Consider the following 23,033-nt stretch of genomic DNA (forward strand, 5'->3'; position numbering starts at 1 on the left):
CTACCACTAATGCTCGAGTACGGCGTACTTGCGTTCGCGCTGCTGCAGGTGGCATAAACAAATGCGCCAACCCAAAGCAACGACGCCATGGAGCGGCCACGTTCACGCCAACCCGATTGCGCTTGCCACGCGACACGTCTCGCGGTTTTCCACGAGAGCTTGATTAGCACCTGCCGACGTGCCTGTTACTGCTGCGTGTCCTCATGCTGACCGAGCTAGTGCAGTGATAAAAACTGACACGTACAGGAGCTGCCAACATGCCAGTGTCGCCGACACCAAAGAAGACGGCTGGGATGTTAAAGGCCGTAATTCTAATCGGAGGACCCCAAAAGGGCACCCGGTTTCGACCGCTGTCGTTCGACATCCCCAAGCCGCTATTCCCGGTGGCTGGTCGCCCGATGATGCAACACTTAGTCGAGGCATGCTGTGGTCTGTCAGGCGTGCGCGAGATTCTGCTCATTGGGTTCTACCCAGCCGATGATGCGGACCTGACGGGGTTTGTGAAGAGTGCCAGCCGCGAGTACGGCATGCCAGTGCGTTACCTCCAGGAGTACGCGGCACTGGGCACGGCTGGTGGCATCCACCACTTCCGCGACCAGATTCGCCGAGGCGACCCAGAGGCCTTTCTGCTGATTCACGGTGATGTGTGTGGTCATTTTCCGTTGGAAGAAATGTTGGAGTTCCACCGGTCGCTGCCCAAAAGCAACCTGGTCACCGTGCTGGCCACCGAGGCAACACGCCAACAGTCACTAAGCTACGGCTGCATAGTGGAGGACAAGGCTACGCATCAGGTTCTACACTACGTGGAAAAGCCGTCCACGTTTGTCAGCGCAGTCATAAACTGTGGAGTCTACGTGTGCAGCCCAGACGTGTTTCAATGGACCGGGGCAGTGCTGCGCGACCGGCATGCGCGAGAAGGCGACAGCCTGGACGCGCTCAGTTTGGAGCATGACGTGCTGGCGCCGCTGGCTGCCGCCGGCCGACAGCTGCACGTCTTTCAGACGAATCGCTGGTGGAGTCAGCTCAAGACGGCCGGCTCGGCCATCTATGCAAACCGACACTACCTCGAGCTGTACCGCCTGGAGCACCCAGAGCGTCTGGCACGGCCAGGGCCCGACGGGCCCACCATATTTGGCGACGTGTTCGTGCACCCATCGGCAAGCGTGGACCCTAGCGCCACACTTGGACCTAATGTGTCCGTCGGACCTGGGGCGCGCATTGGCGCCGGTGTACGGATCCGTGAGTCATTGGTGCTCGCTAACGCCACTGTCTGCGACCACGCTCTTGTTCTTCACTCCATCGTGGGTCTCGACAGCTCGGTTGGCGCCTGGAGCCGTGTGGAAGGAACACCCTGTGACCCCAACCCGGACCGGCCCTTTGCCAAAATGGAAAATGTGCCTTTATTCAATGCTGATGGCCGTCTGAACCCGTCAATCACAGTGCTCGGCTGTCATGTCACTGTGCCTGCAGAAGTCATTGTACTCAATTCCATTGTACTGCCTCACAAGGACCTGGCACAAAGCTACAAGAATGAGATAATTCTTTAAGAGCAAGCCTGTAATGAGGAGCCACACCTCTCAATGACAACATAATGGGCATGGAAAAAAATGGGAGAAAGCGCGAACATTTCTATAACTTCCAATAAAAGATGTGAAGAGTGCATAAAAAGAGGAGACATTAACTGCACAAAAAGCAACAGTAAATGAAATAGGTGTTTGCTTGTGTGAGGGACTGAAATGCCAAGATTTTTTTCACTGGATAAATGTTCTTATACATGCATGCTGCAAAGCTCCTGTTCCACTCTTATGACAGTAGTCTTCTCCCTTAAGAAGCCATTATTTACCCCTGAAACGTTTCTCTACTTGGCACTCCACCTTGAATCAAAATGAATGGTATTGCTGCTCCTCAACGGAAGCGGTAACTGCACTTCCATGGCATGCCAAGGCAATTCCAGAGAGAAAGTTTGGTGACTAGGCACTCTTGGGCATCTACTCGAATGCACTTTAGTGAATGTGTGTTTCTCAAGCAGCTGCTTCACATCACCAAGGAGCATTGTTGAAGTGCAGTGTTGCTTTCAGCTGAGGGGTGGTGCTGTGTTCAGTGGACTTGCAGGTGCCTTTGCCTACACCCTTTATTCGATGACATTGAAAATGTCCATACACAGTGCACTGCCTGATCACTGTGTAGTGACCAAGGGCAGACTCGCACAACAGAGGAACAAATGGCAGTTTCAATCCACAGATTTGGTGTCGCATGCTACAGATCTGTGCTGTACGTTTGAGCACCAGCAACTATACTTGCAGACAACTTTGTGGCACTTAAGGGAAAATACAGGGGCAGAGCTTCTGCATGTTACTTTGAAAGTAGTCTGGAAGAGTTTGACACCTCTTTCCCTGTTTCTCAAAGCAGATACTACATCAGTCTAGCCTGCTATTTGCAATTTTGACAGAAGAGCAAAGCGAAAAATATAAAATTGATATGTAACACTAAGAGATACATTTGTTTTGTTAATATATATGATGTAGTAAATGTTTCCTGTTCTCCAGCTTAAACAAATGTGAATAAGAGTGTAGGACTGTTTTCTGGAGCGTTGTCACATGTGCATTTGGCCTGCATAGCTGTTTTTGTTGTCCCAGAATGCTGTCTGCGAGAATAGCTGGTTGGTGGAGTGAATAAATTGGAGATTTGATTTGCTGTGTGACTTCACCTTGACCCCTTAAGTGTTTTGGATGTGTCCAGCTCGTCAACGTGAATTAGTAAAGCTTGCTTTCTCGTCCACGGCAACATCACCATTTTCGAGGCGATTTGGACGAATAGAGGACATTCACATTTTATTCCCCTACTACTAGATGGCAGCACTTTGTCAGCGCTCAAACACGGCGTTTTTTAAATCTAATTTTTTGGCTATCTTTTGGCAAGAGCTTTTCAATGACCAGTCTCCCACCAAGAGTTTGCTCGTAAGTCGTGCAGGGCCTGGTGCAAGCGGTGTGGCAAAGCTCTATGTGCCATTCCGTGCCTAATGAAATTTCACACACTTTGTGACTTTCTTTAGCAGTAGAAGAATGTATGAAAAAATTTCTTTGATGCCAAACCTTGTTTCGCATAAGCTGATTTTGAAGAACTGCAACAGAAAGCATTTCCCTCTTTTACAACTGTACATTTGTGGCAATGATAAATACATCTATATTGCTTAGGTTTGCACTCATAAAATATAAAGTAAATTGGTTTGAAAAAATTTACAAGTGTTTTGGAGAAAGGCAAGTTTCAAAATAAGCCTTTTTTAAAAAGGAAGCAACATAAGGTCAGAATAACAAAATGCTTAAGGGACTCTCCAGTCCAAGAGCTTGGTAAGTAAACACATTCCATGGGCACAACACAAAAGAGTGTACACTTAACTGAAGTTTTATAGTTATTCGAGAAGCTAACAAACAGTACATAAAGACAGCTTCCCCCTCTCTTCAAAGAGATGGGCTCCGCACCATTTTCGGAACTGCCGGCTGGCTGCTTGCTGACATAGGGTGGCAGTAGCCCATAAACACAGGCCGAGCCATTGGCCAATCATTTCTGACCTCAAATTGCTTGTATGCATGCATACCCTTCCAGCATCCTATCTGTCGAGGATAACTGGGAAACTGGAAAGCAATGACTGTTAACATGTCCTGCCCGTCGCATTGCACTTTGGCAGCTTTTTCAGTGGCCTATCTTAAAAGGTTACACCAGGAAACAAAGGTGCAATAGGCAGGGCACTGCTAATGGCAGCACCCAAGCTGAGGGGAATGTGGAACATAAACGCTGCATTCCTTGCATCTCCTTTTATATAAAGTCCTTTTCAAAAATGAGAGATTATATGCATGTTCTTGAAAGGGATTGCACTCATTCATGAGGGTAGCTTGTTCGGCAAACTTGCATGGTTCTGTACATACAGAATGCCAGCGAACAGAAATACAAACGAAAAACAGAGAGGAATGTAAAGACGGGTAAGCTGAAGTCAAGGGAGCCTTTTCTGAAATCTGAGGGTTACATCGAGTGCTACACAGGGGCAATGCCAGCTTAAAGAAAACAGAGAGGAAGGGAACAACCAAGTTGAAGGCAGGACACTGGACTTGCAACCAACTTTTTTTTCAGTATAATGTCATATTCACACACTTCTACTTAATCGTCGCATACCGCCATGTCTATCTAATAAATGCTTTGATTGTCGAGAACAGGGACAGCACACTTAACACAGTTGTCAAGGCCCAGCTTTTTGATGGAATACTTCCAGAATATCTTTCTTACTGGGTCTTCGCTTTCCCAATAATTGATGTATTTATAAATTGTGGCATGCAACCACACTGCTTACAAGCTTCTGGAAGCATTCCATATAAATATCTGGACACTGACAACTGTGTGAGCATGCTATGTTTGTTCCTGACAAGCGAAGAGCCAAACTTAATAGGCATGGCTGTATGTGATGATTAATTACACAGAAGTGTGAGACTATGACTTGTTACAAATGTGTCGTTTGGTCTTTTGTGGACATTGTTCTGCTGAAATAAATCCAGTTGCAAGTCCAGTGCCCTGCCCTCAACTTGGTTGTTCCCTTCCTTTAGACTTTAACCCCTTCAGATGCCACTTTATCCTGTTTATTGAAAACTTACTTGCACCACATTTCTTGCATCTTCAGAATCATACAAAGTGCACAGATGCAGCAAAAAATAAGAATTTTTCATTTTTTAGTAAGTTTTGTTATGTTTAAAAAATGTAGACTACTTGTAAAAACTCACTACAGGAACATCAACTATTTCGTGTATTGAAAAGTTTGAAAAGCACTTATCCAGCCGCTTCAAAATTATGCCTGGGGCATGACATTGTGAAAAACAATGAAAGTGAACCTGCTACATACAACATATTGGCACCAAGCAAAAACATCCAACAGTCTACCTTCCCACTCATTTTACCAAAACATTTTGCACATGTCATCCAAAATTGCATCACAATTCCAATCATAAGTGTTTCAAATTTTTGCGCCACATTTGAAATATAATTACTTTCATCAAGGCTTTTGCTGTTGATGCACTACCTTGGTGTACACAATTGTGTACACCGCGAATTGTGTACACAGCGTCTGAAAGGGTTAAGATGGCATTCCCCCTGGTCAGCACTCGATGTAACCCTCAGGTTTCAGAAAAGGTGTTTCAGGGCTCTTTTAAAGCAACAACAGTCTGGGAACAATTCTTCATGTTCACCTAATACATCAATGTTCACCTTTCGGCAAAAACAAGGTGTTATCAAGCATTATTTGTTAGAGATTATGCGCTTGCATTTCAGAACAGTGTCTGCCACCAGTATCAATGAACCTGTTGCAAGAATCTGGAAGTTGGCTTCTCTGCAGTGCTCTACTCAAACAAGAACAGCCTTGTCCACAGACTGCCTTTCCACCCCACACACCGAGCGCCCACTGTAAAATATACCCCCCCCCCCCCCCCCCCCCCCCGCCGGAGAACTAACCAAGTAATTTCACACACACACTGCTCTAAACCCCAGCAGCCATCTTTCAGAACAACTACTGTGAGTCATCAGACGCCCCTGCAATTGAAAGCTTTGCGGTTAGAGATCAGGAAGCGATCTACCAAAGGCAGATGTCATTCCTCTTTTGCTAATTAGCATAAATGTAGAGCTGGATCTATGGAAAAGTTTTTGGTTATGGTGCAGCATAAAGGAGTACTGACATGGCATTTTCGATTTGTAATTTTTTTGCATTAAGTGAAGGTCCGAATCGTCTAAACCCTAAAATAAATACTGGCAATTGCATCAGAGCACACTAACTAAATCACTGTAATACTTGTTAATTTCTATGAACTAGTTTCATATTCTGTACCTAAGTGGTGGGCATGTCATGACATAATAAAACATAGGCCCACTTAATTCCTGCAATTGCTATGGCTGCATTATGCAAGTGCAGCCAGAAGTGCACGCAGCACTCGCTTACATATGTTTATTATTTATGAGTAACATCACTTCATATATGGAAGTAACTTGGCAGGCTGTACTTGCACATCTTTCACCTTGAATAAACAAAGCCTTCATTTTGTAGAACTGAACATACTGCCTATTGAACAATTGTTTCTACAGAGACTTGCAATAGACGCATGTAAACAAAGGTGTGCAAACAGTTAAATTTTGACGACACATATTTCAATTTAAATTCACTCTATACAATTTGCAGAATTCTTTGATTGGATTGGGATACCACAAGCTTAGACACACTATGGAATGCAGTTGCTAACATCTCAGATATCATCCCTGCTAAATCATTTAAAGGCTTGTTCACTCTGGCGACTGACAGTGGTCGTGCAACAAGTCTGAAATAGTCACAAATAGTCGCTTTTCTGGATAAGCAACTATTTTGGGCCAGTCACTTGCTGCTCTATTTTTTTCAGTCGCGTGACCGCAGTCGCAAAACTGCTGAACCAATCAGGCACGCAGGAACAGGATGTCTGTATACGCCGATACTTTTTTTTTTCATGGCGATGCAATTGTGAGCAGATGGCGAATGGCCGATTGCACTCGCCAGTGTGAGCATTGGTCGCCTTCAGACGCTTTTTGGTCGCCAGTCGCAACCTCCTTGAACTTGAAATTCCAAAATTCCATTTCTTTATAGACAAAAATTATCCAAACAGTATTTTCTGTGTCCACTTTTATTTCGACAATTTTTTTTTAGAATCGAAATCATAAGTAGTGATATAACTGATAACAGCTAACTGATAAGAGTATAATAAATTTCTGATCAGATACAAGTTCACTCCAGTGCTACACATTTGCTGGCACCTCCACACCTGCAGTTCTTGCCGTCCTGCATGGGGAGCACTTGGTGGGTCTGACTGCAGTGGACGTATTCACATCTTTTGAAGTTGAACATGTCATGTGTATATCACTTTACTGCATGAATTTGACTTATGTAGTATATCCACACTACTGCTTTTTATTTTGAAGCCAATATCTACTGTCATTGAACAGAAAAGTGTACAATCATGGCATTCTACCGGTGCTAACATAAGGGGCCGAAACTTGGAGGTTACCAAAGAAGCTCGAGAACAAATTAAGGACCGCACAAAGAGCGATGAAACAAAAAATATTAGGCCTAATGTTAAGAGACGGGAAGAGAGCGGTGTGGATCAGAGAGAAAACGGGGATAGCCAATATTCTAGCTGACATTAAGAGAAAGAAGTGGAGCTGGGCAGGCCATGTAATGCGTAGGGTAGATAACCAGTGGACCATTAGAGTTACAGAATGGGTGCCAAGAGAAGGGAAACGCAGTTGAGGCTGGCAGAAAAGTTAGGTGGGCTGATGAAGTTACGAAATTTGCAGGCCCAAGTTGTAATTGGCTAGCGCAAGAATTGAAGATCGCCGGGAGAGGCCTTTGTCCTGCAGTGGACATAAATATAGGCTGATGATGATAATGATCTATTATATTTAAACTATCTCACATTCTTTTTCTTGAATTCATAAGCTAGTACCTGATTGCCTTGCTTCTGCTGTTGTCCACCTGTCGTGAGTGACAGGGCTAAACACGTGCAGCGAAAAAGACGCGAAGGTGCATGTGAAGACTACGACGACAACGCCGGTCAGCGAAACGAAGTTGGGAGCACTTAATAAAAGAAGACAAAAAGGGAATGAATTGGGACACATGCTGCGTAAAGCGCGAGAGAAGAAAAAGAAGGCGAAGGCGGTTTAGTGGGCCACTGCTGACATGGACTTTGAACAGGCCAGACGTATCTCCAGCTGTGCTCTGAAGACAGGAAGGAGCAGCTTCGGGGACCCAGACCAGAGATGAGATGACCTGGAGATGGCCGGCAGTGGATCCAGGTCTTGAGCCCCGGCTACATCGCCGTGGCCTTGCTCCAAGAACCCGGTCCAGCCCCACGCTTCCATCACCGGCCACTGCTCAGTGCCACAAAGGCAACCGCCTGCCCACTTCAGCGGCATGATGCCCGACTGGCCAAGACCGCATCCTGTGCCACGCTGGTCTCAACAGAGAGCCACCACCCCACTTGCAATGAAGGTCGACACCTACGCCGCATCAGAACTACGGAGGCCGGCGTCTTGTGCAACACCGAGCCTACTTCCACCACTACTGGTGATGGTCGGAACGCTCAATTTCTAGTGGCTCCTTGTTATACTTGTTTAGTCAAGCTGAAGAACAGTATATAGTTGAGGTTTAGTTTTTTCTCTATGTATATAGCTAGTTCTGGGAGTTTTTTGTGCATACCTGCCAAGTTCGACGAAAGTCCGACGGGAGGGAGTGAGTCGGTTACACCCCCCCCCCCCCCCCCCCCCCCCCCGAGGTTTACATCTTCAAGTTCAGACAGGAGACATTCATTACAATTTTATTTACAGATGTACAAATGACCACATGAACGTCAATATCTCACTTTTGCAAGCGTTTCTTTGTTGCAAATTCTGTCTTCGACAATACTTTCAAATTAAATTAAAATTTCGAGTCTTACGTCCCACAACCACCATCTGATTATGAGGCACGCTGTTGTGGGGAACTCCGGATTAATTTCGACTACCTGGGGTTCTTTCATGTGCACTCAATGCACGGCACACGGGCATTTTTGCATTTCGCCCCCAACTAAATGCGGCCGCTACGGCCGAGGCGCACGTGCTTAGCAGTGCAATGCCAAAACCACTAAGTAACCACAGCGGGTGTTCAAAAATTCTTCAGATAATGTTTGATTGTAAGAAATTTCATCCTTCACATTTTGCGAGGATGAAGTTTCCCAGCGCCTTAGACGAGCGACACATGGATGAGCGGCACTGCGTCCTCGTATTTCTCCCAATGTTAAATTGCCGTTCACACTCTGCATTGCACTGTGGCACCAACAAAATACCCAAAGCCACTTTGGCCTGAGCACTGCATTAAAAATACTTGAAGACACTTTTTGCGCTAGCACTCCTTGCTTTTAAAGCCGACTGACCGTAGGCCTATGCAATGCCAGACCGGCCGACGCCGAGGAGAACGATGGAGAGTCAAGTGTTGTTAGTTACAGAACGCAGTATTCACTCGCTAGCTTAATGAGGCTAGGGCCACTAGGGCACCCAACAACCCCGTCAGCGTAAAGAGAGGCTCTGCGGTTAACGAAATGGCGCAAGTATAGGGTTCCCCTATACTTGGGTTGGATTCTTTTTGCCAATGTGGCCTGACAAAACGATGGATGCGGAGAGAAACGGGACACAACTGCAATTTCCGGGAGATTTTCCTGTCAACTGTACAACCGGAAGAAATGGTCCAAATCCAGAAGTACCCGGGAGACTTGGTAGGTATGTTTGTGTGGGTATAGGACTTATGGTGCGTGAGATTACTTTGTTTGGTTTTCTTAGTTAGAATTCTTTCTTGAGATAAATGGTTTTTAATATGTTTGCATCGTGTCCCTGTTTCTGGAATGCTGAAATTCGTGACACCACCTGAGTGTGAATGTATAATTTTTGGTGCTACGGCCATTGTCAGGCATTCTCTTTCTTTTAGCTGTAGATTATGCATGTGTCTTGAATATTTAGTTCAATAAAAAAATAAGAAAATCACCTTATCACTACACATCCGCAAATTAGTGATGATCCCCGTGTGCTTCCGCAAGTGCTCTAAACAACAATGATGCCCTGAACACGTGCCTATATTAGCTTGAGTTGTGAAGCAGATAATATGCAAGAGACTGAAGAGGCTTGCATCTCAGTCTGATGCCACAAGTGCACCAGAAAAATGGCACAATCATTACTTAGAAGACTATCAATTTATAACATGGTTCCCCCAGGCTCTTGCAGCTGATGCTAAGTGACATTGTACAAGAGCCAAGAGTAGTTGAGGCATGACCTGTTTACTGTGAAATGTGTCAATGGCTAAGCTTCACATTACAAGCATACTAAAGGTTTTGCAGCATCAAAAGCACAAGTGTGGGTAGTACTAAAAGTGTTACTATGCCTCGTACACAAAGGGGTGCTTTTTCACTGCCTTCTGAAGCAATTGACATACAGTACACAATGTCGTAGCTTTAAAAATTATAATGAAGTAACAACTATAATTGCTGCCACTATATATATATATATATATATATATATATATATGTATATATATCACATATATATCACGCAACCAGCTTCCCGCACTTCTCACACATAAAATTTTTTTCCCACTTTGACACTCCTAATGCCAATGTATTAGAAGTCAGTGCATGAAAACTCATCACTTCTTTGAATGTATGACTCCACAACGAAATGAAAAACACATTTAAAAATAATAACTGTAGCCACCTGCAACAGATATTGTGGTTCAGCAACATAGCTGACAAAATGCAAATTATGTTGATAATAACGGCCTTATGCTACTAGGTAAACTTTAAAAGTATAGCACACCACAATAAGATCAAGAATACCAATTATGCAGCATACCTTAAGACACAGTAAAGTAAAACTTTTTTCAAACTCAGAAAGACATTTTAACATACATACTTGGCAACAAAGTTTAGCGAAAGTCAGAATCACACACATTTTGTAAAAGATGTTAACACCTTCTTTAATGTCAGCCACAATGAAGGCAGCACATTTTTGAAAGCAAGTGTAAACTGCAACCTAGCTGTTATTCTGGTACATACGTACAACTTTGACAATGATGAATGGTTCATATTAGTTGCTGTTTTGACACTGTTTCTATGTAGTGCCATAAACAACTTCTGAACTTTTGTTTCAGTATGGCTGGCCATTTTTTTTACTATATACACTGCATGAGAGCATCTTAGGAAAACATCATGTCATACACTTACAGAGGACCACTCTAACGTTTCCAGACTTTCAATTAATGCAGGTATAATGATACATTATAATTACAATAAACAAATATTGTAGTACCAACACATTTGACTCACTTTCTGCACTAAATGCTCAAGTCTTGCCTATATGGACAGCTTAGGTGATGCACTAATCACAGCAAAACTTGTACTAAAAAACAGTGACATCTAATAGCCATGGAACAAAGCACAATACATTATCTTAGTGAATTTAGACTAGGCATCGAATGATAATAGAACAAGGCATAAAAGATTAGCTTTGTGATACTAGTCCACTTTTATCTGTATACTACCAAGAGAAATAGCACTTGTAGTCAGAATTTCAAACCAAGTTATCTAAAACAAACTCTATGAAGATTAGGTGCTGGCACTGTATTACACTAACATGAATATAAGCCACTTCCCCTCACCAAAAACCATGGTCTGAAGAAAGACACGTCGACTTCAGGAAAGTCTGCTTATACATATTATGAGAGCATTTTTTCCTCCTTTGATGTAAAGAATACTGAACGGCTAGGAAATAGGTATCTACTAACACAAGTTACACTAGATTGAACGCATGTAACTCCTACTTAGTATTTCAATTAGTGTTTAGTGCAGCCAGTTAATTATAGGGTGGTCACAAATGTCTTTTTCTGTATTAATTAATGATAGTGCCCGAAGCACAATAATTCCAGTCCCTTTAATTTGCACTTAAATTATGAAGAATGACACATGGAGAGGTCCAGATAAAGGTAGGGCATCATCTAAAGAGCAGGGCCCTAGTCTGGATGAGTATGTTTGAGATTACCACTCCAAATGCACACCATCGGTTATAGAAGCTCAACTGGACGGGGTGAAAGTACTTTGTGAGCGAATAAATTTCTTGCCAAAGCCAATTTGGTACAACATACCTGTTCAGTGCATTAACGAGACTCATTACACAAACTCTGCAGCAAGTTGCTTCCGAAACGGACGAATTGTCGCCTTTCAGTAGATTATGAGTGCCCATGAGGAACATGGCAATATCAGCAAATGCCCGTCAGTGCAGTGAGGCACAATGCTCAGATGTCATGGTACGTGGCGAGTCATAATTCAGTACAAAGCCCCTGTTCTGTGATGATACTTATGTGCAACGAAACACTGCTTTACAGCACAATTTTAATAAGCACAAAACGAACCGAGCATGTATCGTTATGCTCCCCTGTCACAGTAGACAGCAACATTCCACATAGTAGGAATGGGGGTACACTGCTGCTCGCAAAATTAGGTTGCCAACGCAGACCATCATATGCAGGCTACCAATTAAACATTGTTGTGTTACACCTACCAGCTGAGCAGTGGCTGTACACATCAGATAATTTTGACATGCATTTCCTGCAGCCCACCATGATCATCCTAACAAACACACAGCACAAGATGCAACTTAACAGATGTCAGACTAAACATGCCCGGACAACTTGGCTAATGTGAAACCAATGAATGCGGTATGTCACACAGGCTGTTGAGTCGAGGGGGCATGACATAAGTGGTGCTGGCCCAGAATGTCGGGCAAGTTCTGCGCAAACTCTTGCTGGATGTCAATGCAGTCCTGGTTAGCATCTATCACCTGCGCACAGCAAAGTACTTAGCAATAAACATGCAATAAAAAGAAATTTAGGGAACTGATTAGAAATTCCATTAAGTAGCAATCACTTGTGACAAAACAAAGCTTCATGAAGCCATTGTAACGCAAATGAAACAAGACACAAAGAACAGACGACCGGACACCATGGGCACTACACTTACAACTGATTTATTAGTCTCCTGGAGGCTAGAAGACAATGTACAATAAAATGTGCAGGTACAACGGTTCCATATTGAAAAAAAAAAAAAAAAAATCTCGCTTCTAGACTGACAGAAGTATCACTGACACAATATGAAAGGCTTGGAAAAGTTCACCTGCAGTAGCTTCTTAGCTTACTCCTTAGATGTGTACAATGGCATCATCAAGTTTCAACCAACTAGCACAAAAATAAGTAATGTTGAAAACAAAGCTTGTTTTCCAAGTAAAATGTTGAACTTCTTAAGTTCAGAGAAAAGAGGCTGTTGCACAGCACGGGAAGGGAGCGGGGGAGTCCCAGAATGCCTCCATTGCATAGCGCCTTTGCCTTGTTTCTTGGTCGCATTGACAAAGCCACATCTCATCCCCAGTTGTCAGATGAATGAGAAAATCTGTTAACTCACTTTCATAGATGCTGAAAAGCTCCCTTGATGAATGCAAGCAGTACTATCAATTTTGCACATAGAGGTACGTCTCATGGTAACCATCCTGCCGAGACCTTTAACACGCCAAAAATGTCATGAATGATTATGCATGTACTGCCACACAAAATGTTTAATTGCATGGCAATTTCAGACACCTTAATTCAACAACTGTTCATGACAAGGCTCTCAGCTTGGGCTGAATGATCCAAATCAATCAAAGTGGTGGGCCGTCCTGCACATCCACACGGCCATGTCTTGACTCGTTGAATCAACAAGTTACTACAGCATACGACGGACATTCACTGCCATACATATCCACTATTCTACAGTGTATTTCTTTGGTTGAACTCCCTTATTTGCTCAAAAATTTTACCACGCTCCTGCTGGCTTTCATGATTTCAGGCTTGAAATCATGAATCGTGACTCCCGGCCTATTAATTTATTAACCCTATTCCAGACTTTCGTTTCATCAGTACCAAATTTATGCTGCAGATGTACCTTTTCCAGCTCTCTATTAGCACATCTATGTGTTCTACTGCCCTGCGATTTTGCTTGTTTAAAATTAATCAGGTTTTCGGCTGTTGGAGAGTTGCGAAGCAATCCCCAGGCTGTTTTGCTTTTTACGTGCTTTTTGGCATTCGTTGTCGCTTATTAGCCAGTCCATTAGTTTGTCATATGTATTTTTCAGCAGCATCAATGAAACAAACCTGTTATATATGCCACAGCATTATCTATGTTGAAAGAGGCAATATCATCCCGGCTTAAATATTGTTACGGTGAGGAAAACAGACAAGGTCGACGAAGGAGAAGAGGACGAAGTGGCAACAGCCTCTCTGTGTTCTCAGCTGCTGTCTATCTCCTGTAAATACATTCTCTAAATAGTTTATACCCGTGACATTTTGGTGGAGGTGCGGGGTACGCGTCTTCGCCACGGAGCTCCGCAGCGGACGTCTCACCCAGCCCGAGAACATGCATTCAGCAGCAGGCACCGCGTCTGCAGCTGCATCGCCGACTACGCAGACCCAGTACGTTGCTCTACCTCAGCCGCAAGACCCCGGCAAGTTCAACGGCCTCAATGGTGTTGACGTAGAAGAATGGTTAAAGATGTACGAGCGCGTCTGCAAGGTGAACAGGTGGGATCCTACCATAATGCTGGCCAATGTCGTGTTCTACCTCGATGGAACACCGCGAACGTGGTATTATACACACGAGGAAGAGCTCACCAGCTGGGAGTTGTTTAAAGAGAAGCTGTCCGACGTTTTTGGCAATCCGACCGGTCGACAGCTAGCCGCCAAGCAACAACTCGCCACGCGTGCCCAAACTACTACCGAGTCGTACGTATCCTACATTCAGGACGTCCTCGCCCTCTGTCATAAAATCGACACGTCAATGCCAGAGGAGGACAAGGTTGGCCACATTATCAAGGGTATCGCGGACGACGCATTCAACCTTCTGGTCTTCAGAAACTTATCGACCGTCGACGCCATCATGAAGGAATGCCGCCGTTTCGAGCAGGCGAAGAGCCGCCGTATACATAATCAGTTTACACGGCTTCCAAATACTGCAGCGACCTCTTCTTGCACCGACCTAACCGACCAATCTAGCGTGCCACCACCAAGTGAAAACGTGACCCGCATTGTGCGCCGCGAACTCGAAGCTGCGTTTCCTGTCTCGCCTCAACCGACGTCTTGGACCAACATTGCTGAGACGATATCGCTGATTCAATCCGTGGTTCGCCAGGAAATTGCTAATATGGGTCTCCCCAGCGCCTTCTCCTTGAGTCGTCCTGACCCCGGCCCTGCCCTTATGCCTCGGTCCTATCGAGCTCCACCCTCCAGTGCCCGTTATCCCTACAGTGCCCGGAATCCATCGGACTGGCGTGCACCTGATGACAGGCCGATCTGTTTCTGCTGCGGCCGAATCGGTCACGTTTCCCGTCACTGCAGTAGCCGTTGGTCGTCCCCGCCTCGAAACACGTTCTGGAATACAAGTTCGCCCCGCAGTTCTTCACCCCGTCGCTTCTACGACGCTTCCGACGCCGCTACCTCTCCTCGCCGCTAGACTCGCTCGCCCTCGCCTCAACGTCGCCAGCCACGTCCGCCCCAGTTTGACCGCTCGCCCTCGCTGACCTACCCAGGACCATCCCAGCCGGAAAACTAGGCAATGCGGCACCTCGGGGTAGTGCTGCAATGTCGAATACGCCGCAAAATCCTCCTTTGACGCTGTTTACGAAACGTAACCTTCTCGACGTCCACGTTGATGGCACACCCGTTACAGCACTCATAGATACCGGAGCACAGATATCGATTATGACCAGCCGCCTTCGCCGCCATTTAAGGAAAATTGTTACGCCTGCCGTTACTCGGGTCGTACGAATCGCCGACGGCAGCATGGTGGCCGTGGTCGGATTGTGTACTGCAAGCGTGAGCATTTCCGGCCGCCATACTGTCGTACTTTTCACTGTGCTTGACCAATGCCCCCATGACCTCATACTAGGCCTCGACTTCCTCTCTGCCCATTCAGCGCTCATCGATTGTTCTTCAAGTATTGTGCGTCTTGACCTGCCTCTGCTGGACGACCCTACAACACCTCACGAAATTTGCCTGAGACCAACTGATTTTGTTCCCGTTCCACCACAGGCCTTGCAATACATCGAAATGGTGCCATCTATGCCAGTTCCCGATGGTGATTACATCTCCGCTCCAATAACTGCCATCGTTCTCAGCCATAACGTTGCTGTCCCGCATACAATACTGAGAGTCAAAGACAATCGCACCTATCTCCCTGTGGTGAATTTCGGGCTTACGAAGCAACTTCTGCCTAAAGATATTACCCTGGCTACGATCATTGCTTTAGAAGTTCACTGCGTTGAAACTTTTGCCGTCGACACGTCCTGTGAACCTTTCCGGTCTACCAATTGTACTGACCACGACATTACGAAAATGATCGCCCCGGGTCTTACGCCTGTGGAGGCTGAACAGCTCTGCAGTTTATTGCTTTCGTTCAAGGATATATTTGACCTAAACAACCGTCCCTTAGGCCAAACGTCTCTTGTCAAACACCGTATACATACAGGCGATAATCCTCCCATCCATCGGCGACCCTACCGAGTTTCAGCTTCGGAGCGCCAAGTCATCAAAACGGAAGTGGACACGATGCTCGCGAAAGGCATCATTGAGCCATCGTCAAGTCCCTGGGCGTCACCTGTTGTGCTAGTAAAGAAGAAGGACGGCACATGGAGATTCTGCGTCGACTACCGGCACCTCAACCGCATCACGACGAAAGACGTCTACCCACTACCTCGTATAGATGACGCCCTTGATTGCCTATACGGGGCACAGTATTTTTCATCCATCGACCTACGGTCCGGATATTGGCAAATCGCTGTGGATGATCTCGATCGTGAAAAGACCGCCTTTATAACGCCTGATGGTCTTTACCACTTCAAAGTTATGCCTTTTGGGCTCTGCAACGCTACCTTTGAGCGTATGATGGACTCATTACTCCAAGGATTCAAGTGGTCGACTTGCCTCTGCTACCTAGATGATGTTATTGTGTTCTCGCCCACTTTCAGCACACACCTTGAGCGCCTTTCAGCTGTACTTGCTGTTTTTCGCAAGGCCGGTCTGCAGCTCAACGCGAAGAAATGTAACTTCGGCCACCGTGAAATTACAGTCCTTGGCCATGTCGTCAATGCGTCTGGCATCCGACCGGACCCGGAGATAATTCGAGCCGTGAAAGATTTTCCTGTCCCACAGTCCGAAAAAGATGTCTGCAGTTTCGTGGGCCTTTGCTCCTACTTCTGTCGCTTTGTTAAAGATTTCGCCACCATAGCACGCCCTCTGACGGATCTTCTGAAGAAAAATGTGCCGTTTTCATGGGGAGACTCTCAGGCCGCCGCCTTTTCTCGCCTTACCACCATACTCACCACCCCGCCGATTCTAGGACACTTCGATACGTCAGCCCCTACTGAGGTGCGCACCGATGCCAGTGGCCACGGCGTCGGTGCCGTCTTGGCACGAGTTCAGCACGGCCGTGAACGTGTTATCGCGTACGCTAGCAGTCTTTTGTCACCTGCGGAGCGGAATTACTCTATTACCGAGCGCGAATATTTGGCACTTGTGTGGGCAGTAGCAAAATTCCGCCCCTATTTATACGGCAGGCCCTTTTCTGTTGTAACTGACCACCACGCCCTCTGTTGGCTTTCCTCCTTAAAAGATCCCACAGGGAGGCTTGGACGATGGGCTTTGCGGCTACAGGAGTATTGCTATTCTGTGGTGTACAAGTCTGGTCGCCTACACAATGACGCTGACTGCTTGTCCCGTTACCCTGTACCCACGCCCGCCAACGCCAACACGGATGCTTCCGCAAGTGTTCTTTCCATTTCCCAGCTTTTGGACATGGCCCACGAGCAACGCCATGACGCTACCTTGAGGACCCTCATTGACCGAGTGCAATCTGCTCCCACTGATCCATCGTTACGGTGGTTCGTCCTCAAAGACGGGATATTGTACCGCCGCAATTTTCACCCTGACGGTCCTCCCCTTCTATTTGTCGTTCCCCAACACCTCCGCTTAACCGTGCTTCAGGAGCTGCATGATGCACCTACTGCCGGACACCTTGGGGTTGCTCGCACTTATGACCGCGTGCGCCGCCGCTTCTACTGGCCTGGCCTCCCGCGCTCCGTACGGCGATACGTAGCTGCTTGCAAGTCCTGCCAACAACGGAAAAAGCCAGCATTGCTTCCTGCCGGGTACTTACAGCCGATCGAGATTCCAACTGAGCCATTCTTCCGCGTGGGTTTGGATCTCCTTGGCCCTTTTCCTGAGTCCAGCTCCGGCAACAGGTGGATCGCTGTGGCTACTGATTACGCGACGCGCTACGCCATCACTCGAGCGCTTCCCACGAGCTGCGCAACTGACGTGGCCGATTTCCTACTCCGGGATATCATTTTAGTCCATGGCGCCCCGCGACAGCTCCTTACCGACCGTGGCCGCACTTTCCTCTCCCAAGTCATCGCCGATATCCTACGCTCTTGTTCTACCAAGCACAAACTCGCTACGTCCTATCATCCCCAGACCAACGGCCTTACTGAGCGACTTAATCGGACCATCACTGACATGCTATCCAAATATGTCTCACCCGACCACAAGGACTGGGATATTGCGCTACCCTATGTCACGTTTGCCTATAATTCGTCACGCCATGATACTGCTGGGTATTCCCCCTTTTACTTGCTCTTCGGTCGTGACCCTGTATTACCATTGAATGCTTCGCTCCCCTTGGTACAGAACTCACAGACCGAGTATGCCCGCGATGCCATCGCCCACGCTGACCATGCGCGCCAGCTTGCCCGTACTCGTTTGTTGGCATCGCAGGAAACTCAAAAGCACACTTACAATTGCCGCCATCGTGAGACATACTTTGCACCAGGCTCTCTCGTACTCCTTTGGTCCCCTTGCCGACGTGTGGGGCTCTCTGAGAAACTCCTTCCGTGCTACAAAGGTCCTTACCGCGTTCTACGTCAAGTGACCAATGTCACCTATGAGATCATCCCAGTGACATCCGTCGTGCCAACCGGTTCCACATCACCCGACATCGTACACGTCTCTCGGCTTAAGCCCTATTATGCCCTTCCCGATGGCCCCATCTGAAGCACCGGGACGGTGCTTTTTCCGCCGGGGGTTGTGTTATGGTGAGGAAAACAGACAAGGTCGACGAAGGAGAAGAGGACGAAGTGGCAACAGCCTCTCCGTGTTCTCAGCTGCTGTCTATCTCCTGTAAATACATTCTCTAAATAGTTTATACCCGTGACAGTATGTTAGTTCTCGGAAAAGTTCCCAGTTAGCTAAGTCAATCTTCCATCGGGGAACATGTGACGAGCATCCATCTTGTTCTGTTAAGCTTAGCATAATTGGGAAGTGGTCGCTGCCAAAAGGGTTCTTAAGAATGGACCACTCCAGGTATGGCATTAGTGTACTCGACACTATGCTTAATCTATGGAGGAGTATGTGCTATGCGCCATGCTGTAGTACATTGGCTCTTTCTTATTAAGTATACATGCTCCTGAGGAGAACAGAAAGTTTTCAAATAGGTGACCTCTCGCATCGCAACGAGAGTCTCCCCAGAAAGTGTTATGTGCGTTTATATATCCGACAACTATGTATGGCGCCGGAAGTTCATCTATGTAGTTTTAAAATTCAGTTTTATGAAGATGATAACTGGGAGAGATGTATATAGAGCTGATAGTGACTAACTTGTCAAACAACATCTCTCGGACAGCAACTCCCTCGAGGGGCGTATGAAGTTTTAATTCCCGGCAGGCAACACCACTGTCGACTACGATAGCCACACCTGTACCTGATGACACAACACTGTCATCGCGGTCTTTATGAAAAAAAGGATATTGTAGGAGAAAATTTGTTTGTGTATGTTTGATGTGTGTTTCTTGAACACACAGCACCTTTGAATTATACCTATGTACGATTTCTTTAATGTCATCAAGATTGTGGAGGAGACCTCTGACATTTCAGTGCAATATCCGTGCATCCATGTTGAATGTGGTTTTTGTGCTGTGTGTTTAAGAGAGAAGAGTTAGATCACAGAGCCCTTTCCAGGCGCCGTTATGCAGTGCTTTTCTTTTTTAGAGTGATCGCGAGAATCTCGTCGCTTCTTAGGTGCTGGCGGCGCCGTCTGGCCGGTTGTGTCCATGGCCTCTTGCGAGGCGCACACGCGCTCTTGCGAGAGAGAGAATAAACATTTTATTAGGTAAATGAAGCTTCGGAGAGGCATCTTCATTCTAGAATGCCTTGAGCTCGGTCCAAGTCCTGGGCCCTCGCAATCAGCCGTTGCTGATCCTCGAGGTCGGAGCTGGCCAAGGCTCTCTCCTAAAGCTCATTGGTTTGATAAAGGTTCAGAGGATGTAATGGTGCCTGTCTGAAACCCCCTACTATGTGCCTGAGGGACCCGGGCTCTGCGCAGAAGCGGCATTGCGGAGAGAATTCTGTAGGGGCCATGAGGTGATTTCTGGTTGGGTGGGGGAATGTTTTAACCTGTAGAGCTCGGAGAAATCGCTCCTGCTCTCTAGGTAGTAAGGGTGCGTATGTTCTGCGGGTTGCTTGTAGTGTTGTGTGATGTCTTGGTACGAAACTAGAGGGTGCACGTGCTCGGGTTCAGATTCCTCGGCGTTGACTCGGTGAGTCAAATCTCAAGCCATATACTGGTTGGCAACCTCGTTGCCAGGAATGGCGTGATGAGCTGGCGCCCAGATGATCATGACTGATCTCGTTGGCAGATTTTGATTGATGATCTTGAGCGTAGTGGCATGAATTCTGCCGCTAGCGAAGTTGCGGAACGCCTGTTGGGAGTCGGTCACTATGACTTTAACATGCGAGTCCTGGTGCAGTCGCTGACTATGGGACCCTTGTCTGTATATTATTTCTTATGTAAATAACTGTGTGAATGCATAATAATAAACTGAAACTGAAAACTTCTGTTTGGGAGAGCGCGAGGGCTATGGTCACTTGCTCGGCTTGGAGGGGATTGTTTTGGGGGAGCGAAATGCTGCTCCGATGTTCTTTGTTGACGATTACGGTAGCTGTCGTGGCTGCACGTCTGAGGTAAGACCCCACATCTGTGTAGGCTGTAGAGGGTTGACTACTGTACTGCTTGTGTATGGCCCGGGCCTCCCTTCACTGTGCGTGGTGCACTGGGTGCATGTTGCGAGGTAGGGGAGGCACGGTGATGTTGCACCAGATGGCTGAGTGGGGCAGAGAGCCCCAGGCGTAGAGGATGGACCTCCCCGCTTCCATAACTGCCAACCTTGTTCGCTGGCTGGATAAATGTGCCTCGATCAGCTCCTCGGCCGTGTTGTGCACTCCTAGTCGTAGTAGGCGTTCTGTGGACGCACTGATCGCCAGGCCCATCGCCTGCTTATATGCCTTTCTGATCATTGTGTTGATTTTCTTGAATTCCGTCGCGTTGAGTAGTGCGTAAGGAATAGCATAAATTATTTGAGACACGATGAAGGCTTGGACAAGCCAAAGCTTGTCCGCCTCCCTCCCCCATGCCTCTTGTCTTGGTCGTTACTCGCCGGATCATGTGGGTAACTTGGGCTTTTGTATTCTTAAGCATGTTAATTAATATTGTGTTCGTGCGATCCGACTGGAAAACCATTCCCAATATTTTTACGCTCTGAGACGGAATGATGGTGTGTCCCTCCAGTTTCTTTTTTTCCTTTGGCAACATCAACGGGAAGCGGAGAGTGCCGGCTTGGCGGGCGAAGCCAGCTGCAGCAAGCGGCGGGATCAGGTTTGAATGACGGGAGGGGGAGAGGTCACGCCCACGGCGGCAAGATCACCGGGTCGAGGGATGCAGGCCTGCCTCGTGCACGCTCGCAAGCACGCACATGTGCGCTCGCTCTCCCCTCGCAGTCGCAGTGAATTCGAGTGTGCCAAGCGCGCCGCCGCCGCTTCGCATTCCATTGCAGCGGAGAAGGTGCTTCTGGTTGCTGCTTGCGCAAAAATGACAAAATTTGGGGCGAAATCTCTAGGTTGTCGGCGGGGAAAATTCGTTATTTCGAGGGGGTCTCCCGCTGTCACTTCATTATGTGGAGGTCTCAAATACATGTGCTTCTATGGAGTAATGGCGGAGAATAGAAAAACTGTGTTATATCCAGGAATTCGTTATATGTAGGTTCGTTATAAGCAGGTTTAACTGTATATCCCAGTTGGCAATGCTACCTACAATGTTGACGGACCACAACATTGCAGACAGAATCCAAAGCAATCTAATCTGGAGTAGTTTACACTCCAGACTAACAGCGTGTGAAATAGGCTGAACAGGACATGAATAGCTGCTTACGCAAACAATGTCTCGATCCCAGGACACATGCTCTCATGGATGACACTTGTGAACTGTCCATGCTGTAGGCTGTATCAGATAGCTTTTGTGCTTTGGGATGAAGCCATGATGAGGAAAAGCCATTTATTCATTTCCTTATGAAAGCCTGCTTCACATGATGCAGATTGCCTGCTATTCCAGCTGAACAGCCACAGAAACCCGTTGAACACACTAATTGTTACTGATGCAGTTGCCTCTGCCAATTGAAGCACTGCGGCATGCTGTGATGTATGTGTCGACATGGCAGCAAGAGCACACGCTTGCAACTCATAAGGCAAATGCTTGAAGCTGGAACATGTGAAAACTGCCCTCGAGTGCGGAGCGGCACAACTCGTTGAAGCATTTCACGTTGCATAATTGCACCACGTGAAACAGGCTTAAGTGGACGCAGCCCCACTGCAAGTGCCCATTTTTTACAACAATGTTCATAACCTCGCCTATGATGGCATTGTGGTTATCAGTAGATGGTATGGATGGTATTGGCCATACACTCGCATGCTTTACAGCCAAGGTCGTTTTTGGCATTTTCTGTGTCCATGGGCAAAAATGTGGGCTGAACCCGGAGGTAATACAATACTGGGCCAACCCGTGGCGAAGGTGAAGCTCAGCAAAATGAAGCAGTAAGTGCATACATTCTTTGGAATCATGCATACAACATGCAGAACAGCATTTGTTTCAATACAGTGTAGACCGCTTATAATGTAAGTCGCCGGAGTCGCGAATATCCGCACTATAAGTGGTACTGCACTATAACCAAAGCAACAATTTTCAAGGCCCGCACATATGCTAAACATGTGCACCGAGCTGCCACGCGTATGCGACAGTCGAGGAATGCGGCTAGAACGTTTGCATTCAATTTACAGTCGAATCTCGTGAATGCGAACCAAATCACGCGGCGGCGCCTCCGACCGGCATTGCTCTGGCACCGCCATAGAGTAAAAGCTTAAGAGAGACCCCTCAATGTCGCGCGCGAACAAAACAAAAAAAAAAAAAAAAAAAAGAGAGAAAGAAACGCGGCGGAAATTTCACCCTCTCTCAAATGGCAAGGTCGCCGATTCTGTGTTGCGCCGGAACATGCGTGTA

General features: G+C 46.8%; 2 protein-coding genes across 3 annotated transcripts in view; one reads left to right on the top strand and one right to left on the bottom strand.

Moving 5' to 3' along the window:
- On the top strand, positions 1–2,659 carry LOC119433773 (mannose-1-phosphate guanyltransferase alpha-A-like). The gene has a single exon (XM_037701024.2). It carries the CDS (start codon positions 258–260, stop codon positions 1,545–1,547), a length of 1,290 nt encoding a protein of 429 aa, XP_037556952.1. The 5' UTR covers positions 1–257; the 3' UTR covers positions 1,548–2,659.
- A 3,223-nt stretch (positions 2,660–5,882) lies between these two features.
- LOC119433793 (thymidine kinase 2, mitochondrial-like) overlaps positions 5,883–23,033 on the bottom strand; it is a 48,653-nt gene continuing 31,502 nt past the window's right edge. Inside the window, exon 9 of one of the 2 annotated variants that reach the window (XM_037701069.2) lies at positions 5,883–12,411. In XM_037701069.2, coding sequence (XP_037556997.1) covers positions 12,295–12,411 — 117 coding nt within the window. In that variant the 3' untranslated portion in view covers positions 5,883–12,294. The remainder of the gene's footprint in view (positions 12,412–23,033) is intronic. The other variant, XM_037701055.2, reaches the window with a different exon arrangement.

This window comes from Dermacentor silvarum, chromosome 1 (genome assembly GCF_013339745.2).
Source record: "Dermacentor silvarum isolate Dsil-2018 chromosome 1, BIME_Dsil_1.4, whole genome shotgun sequence".
Classification (NCBI taxonomy): Eukaryota; Metazoa; Arthropoda; class Arachnida; order Ixodida; family Ixodidae; genus Dermacentor; species Dermacentor silvarum.

Bases quoted from the DNA above. Each gene is read 5' to 3' on its own strand.
- LOC119433773 (XM_037701024.2), top strand. From the start codon at position 258: ATGCCAGTGTCGCCGACACCAAAGAAGACGGCTGGGATGTTAAAGGCC.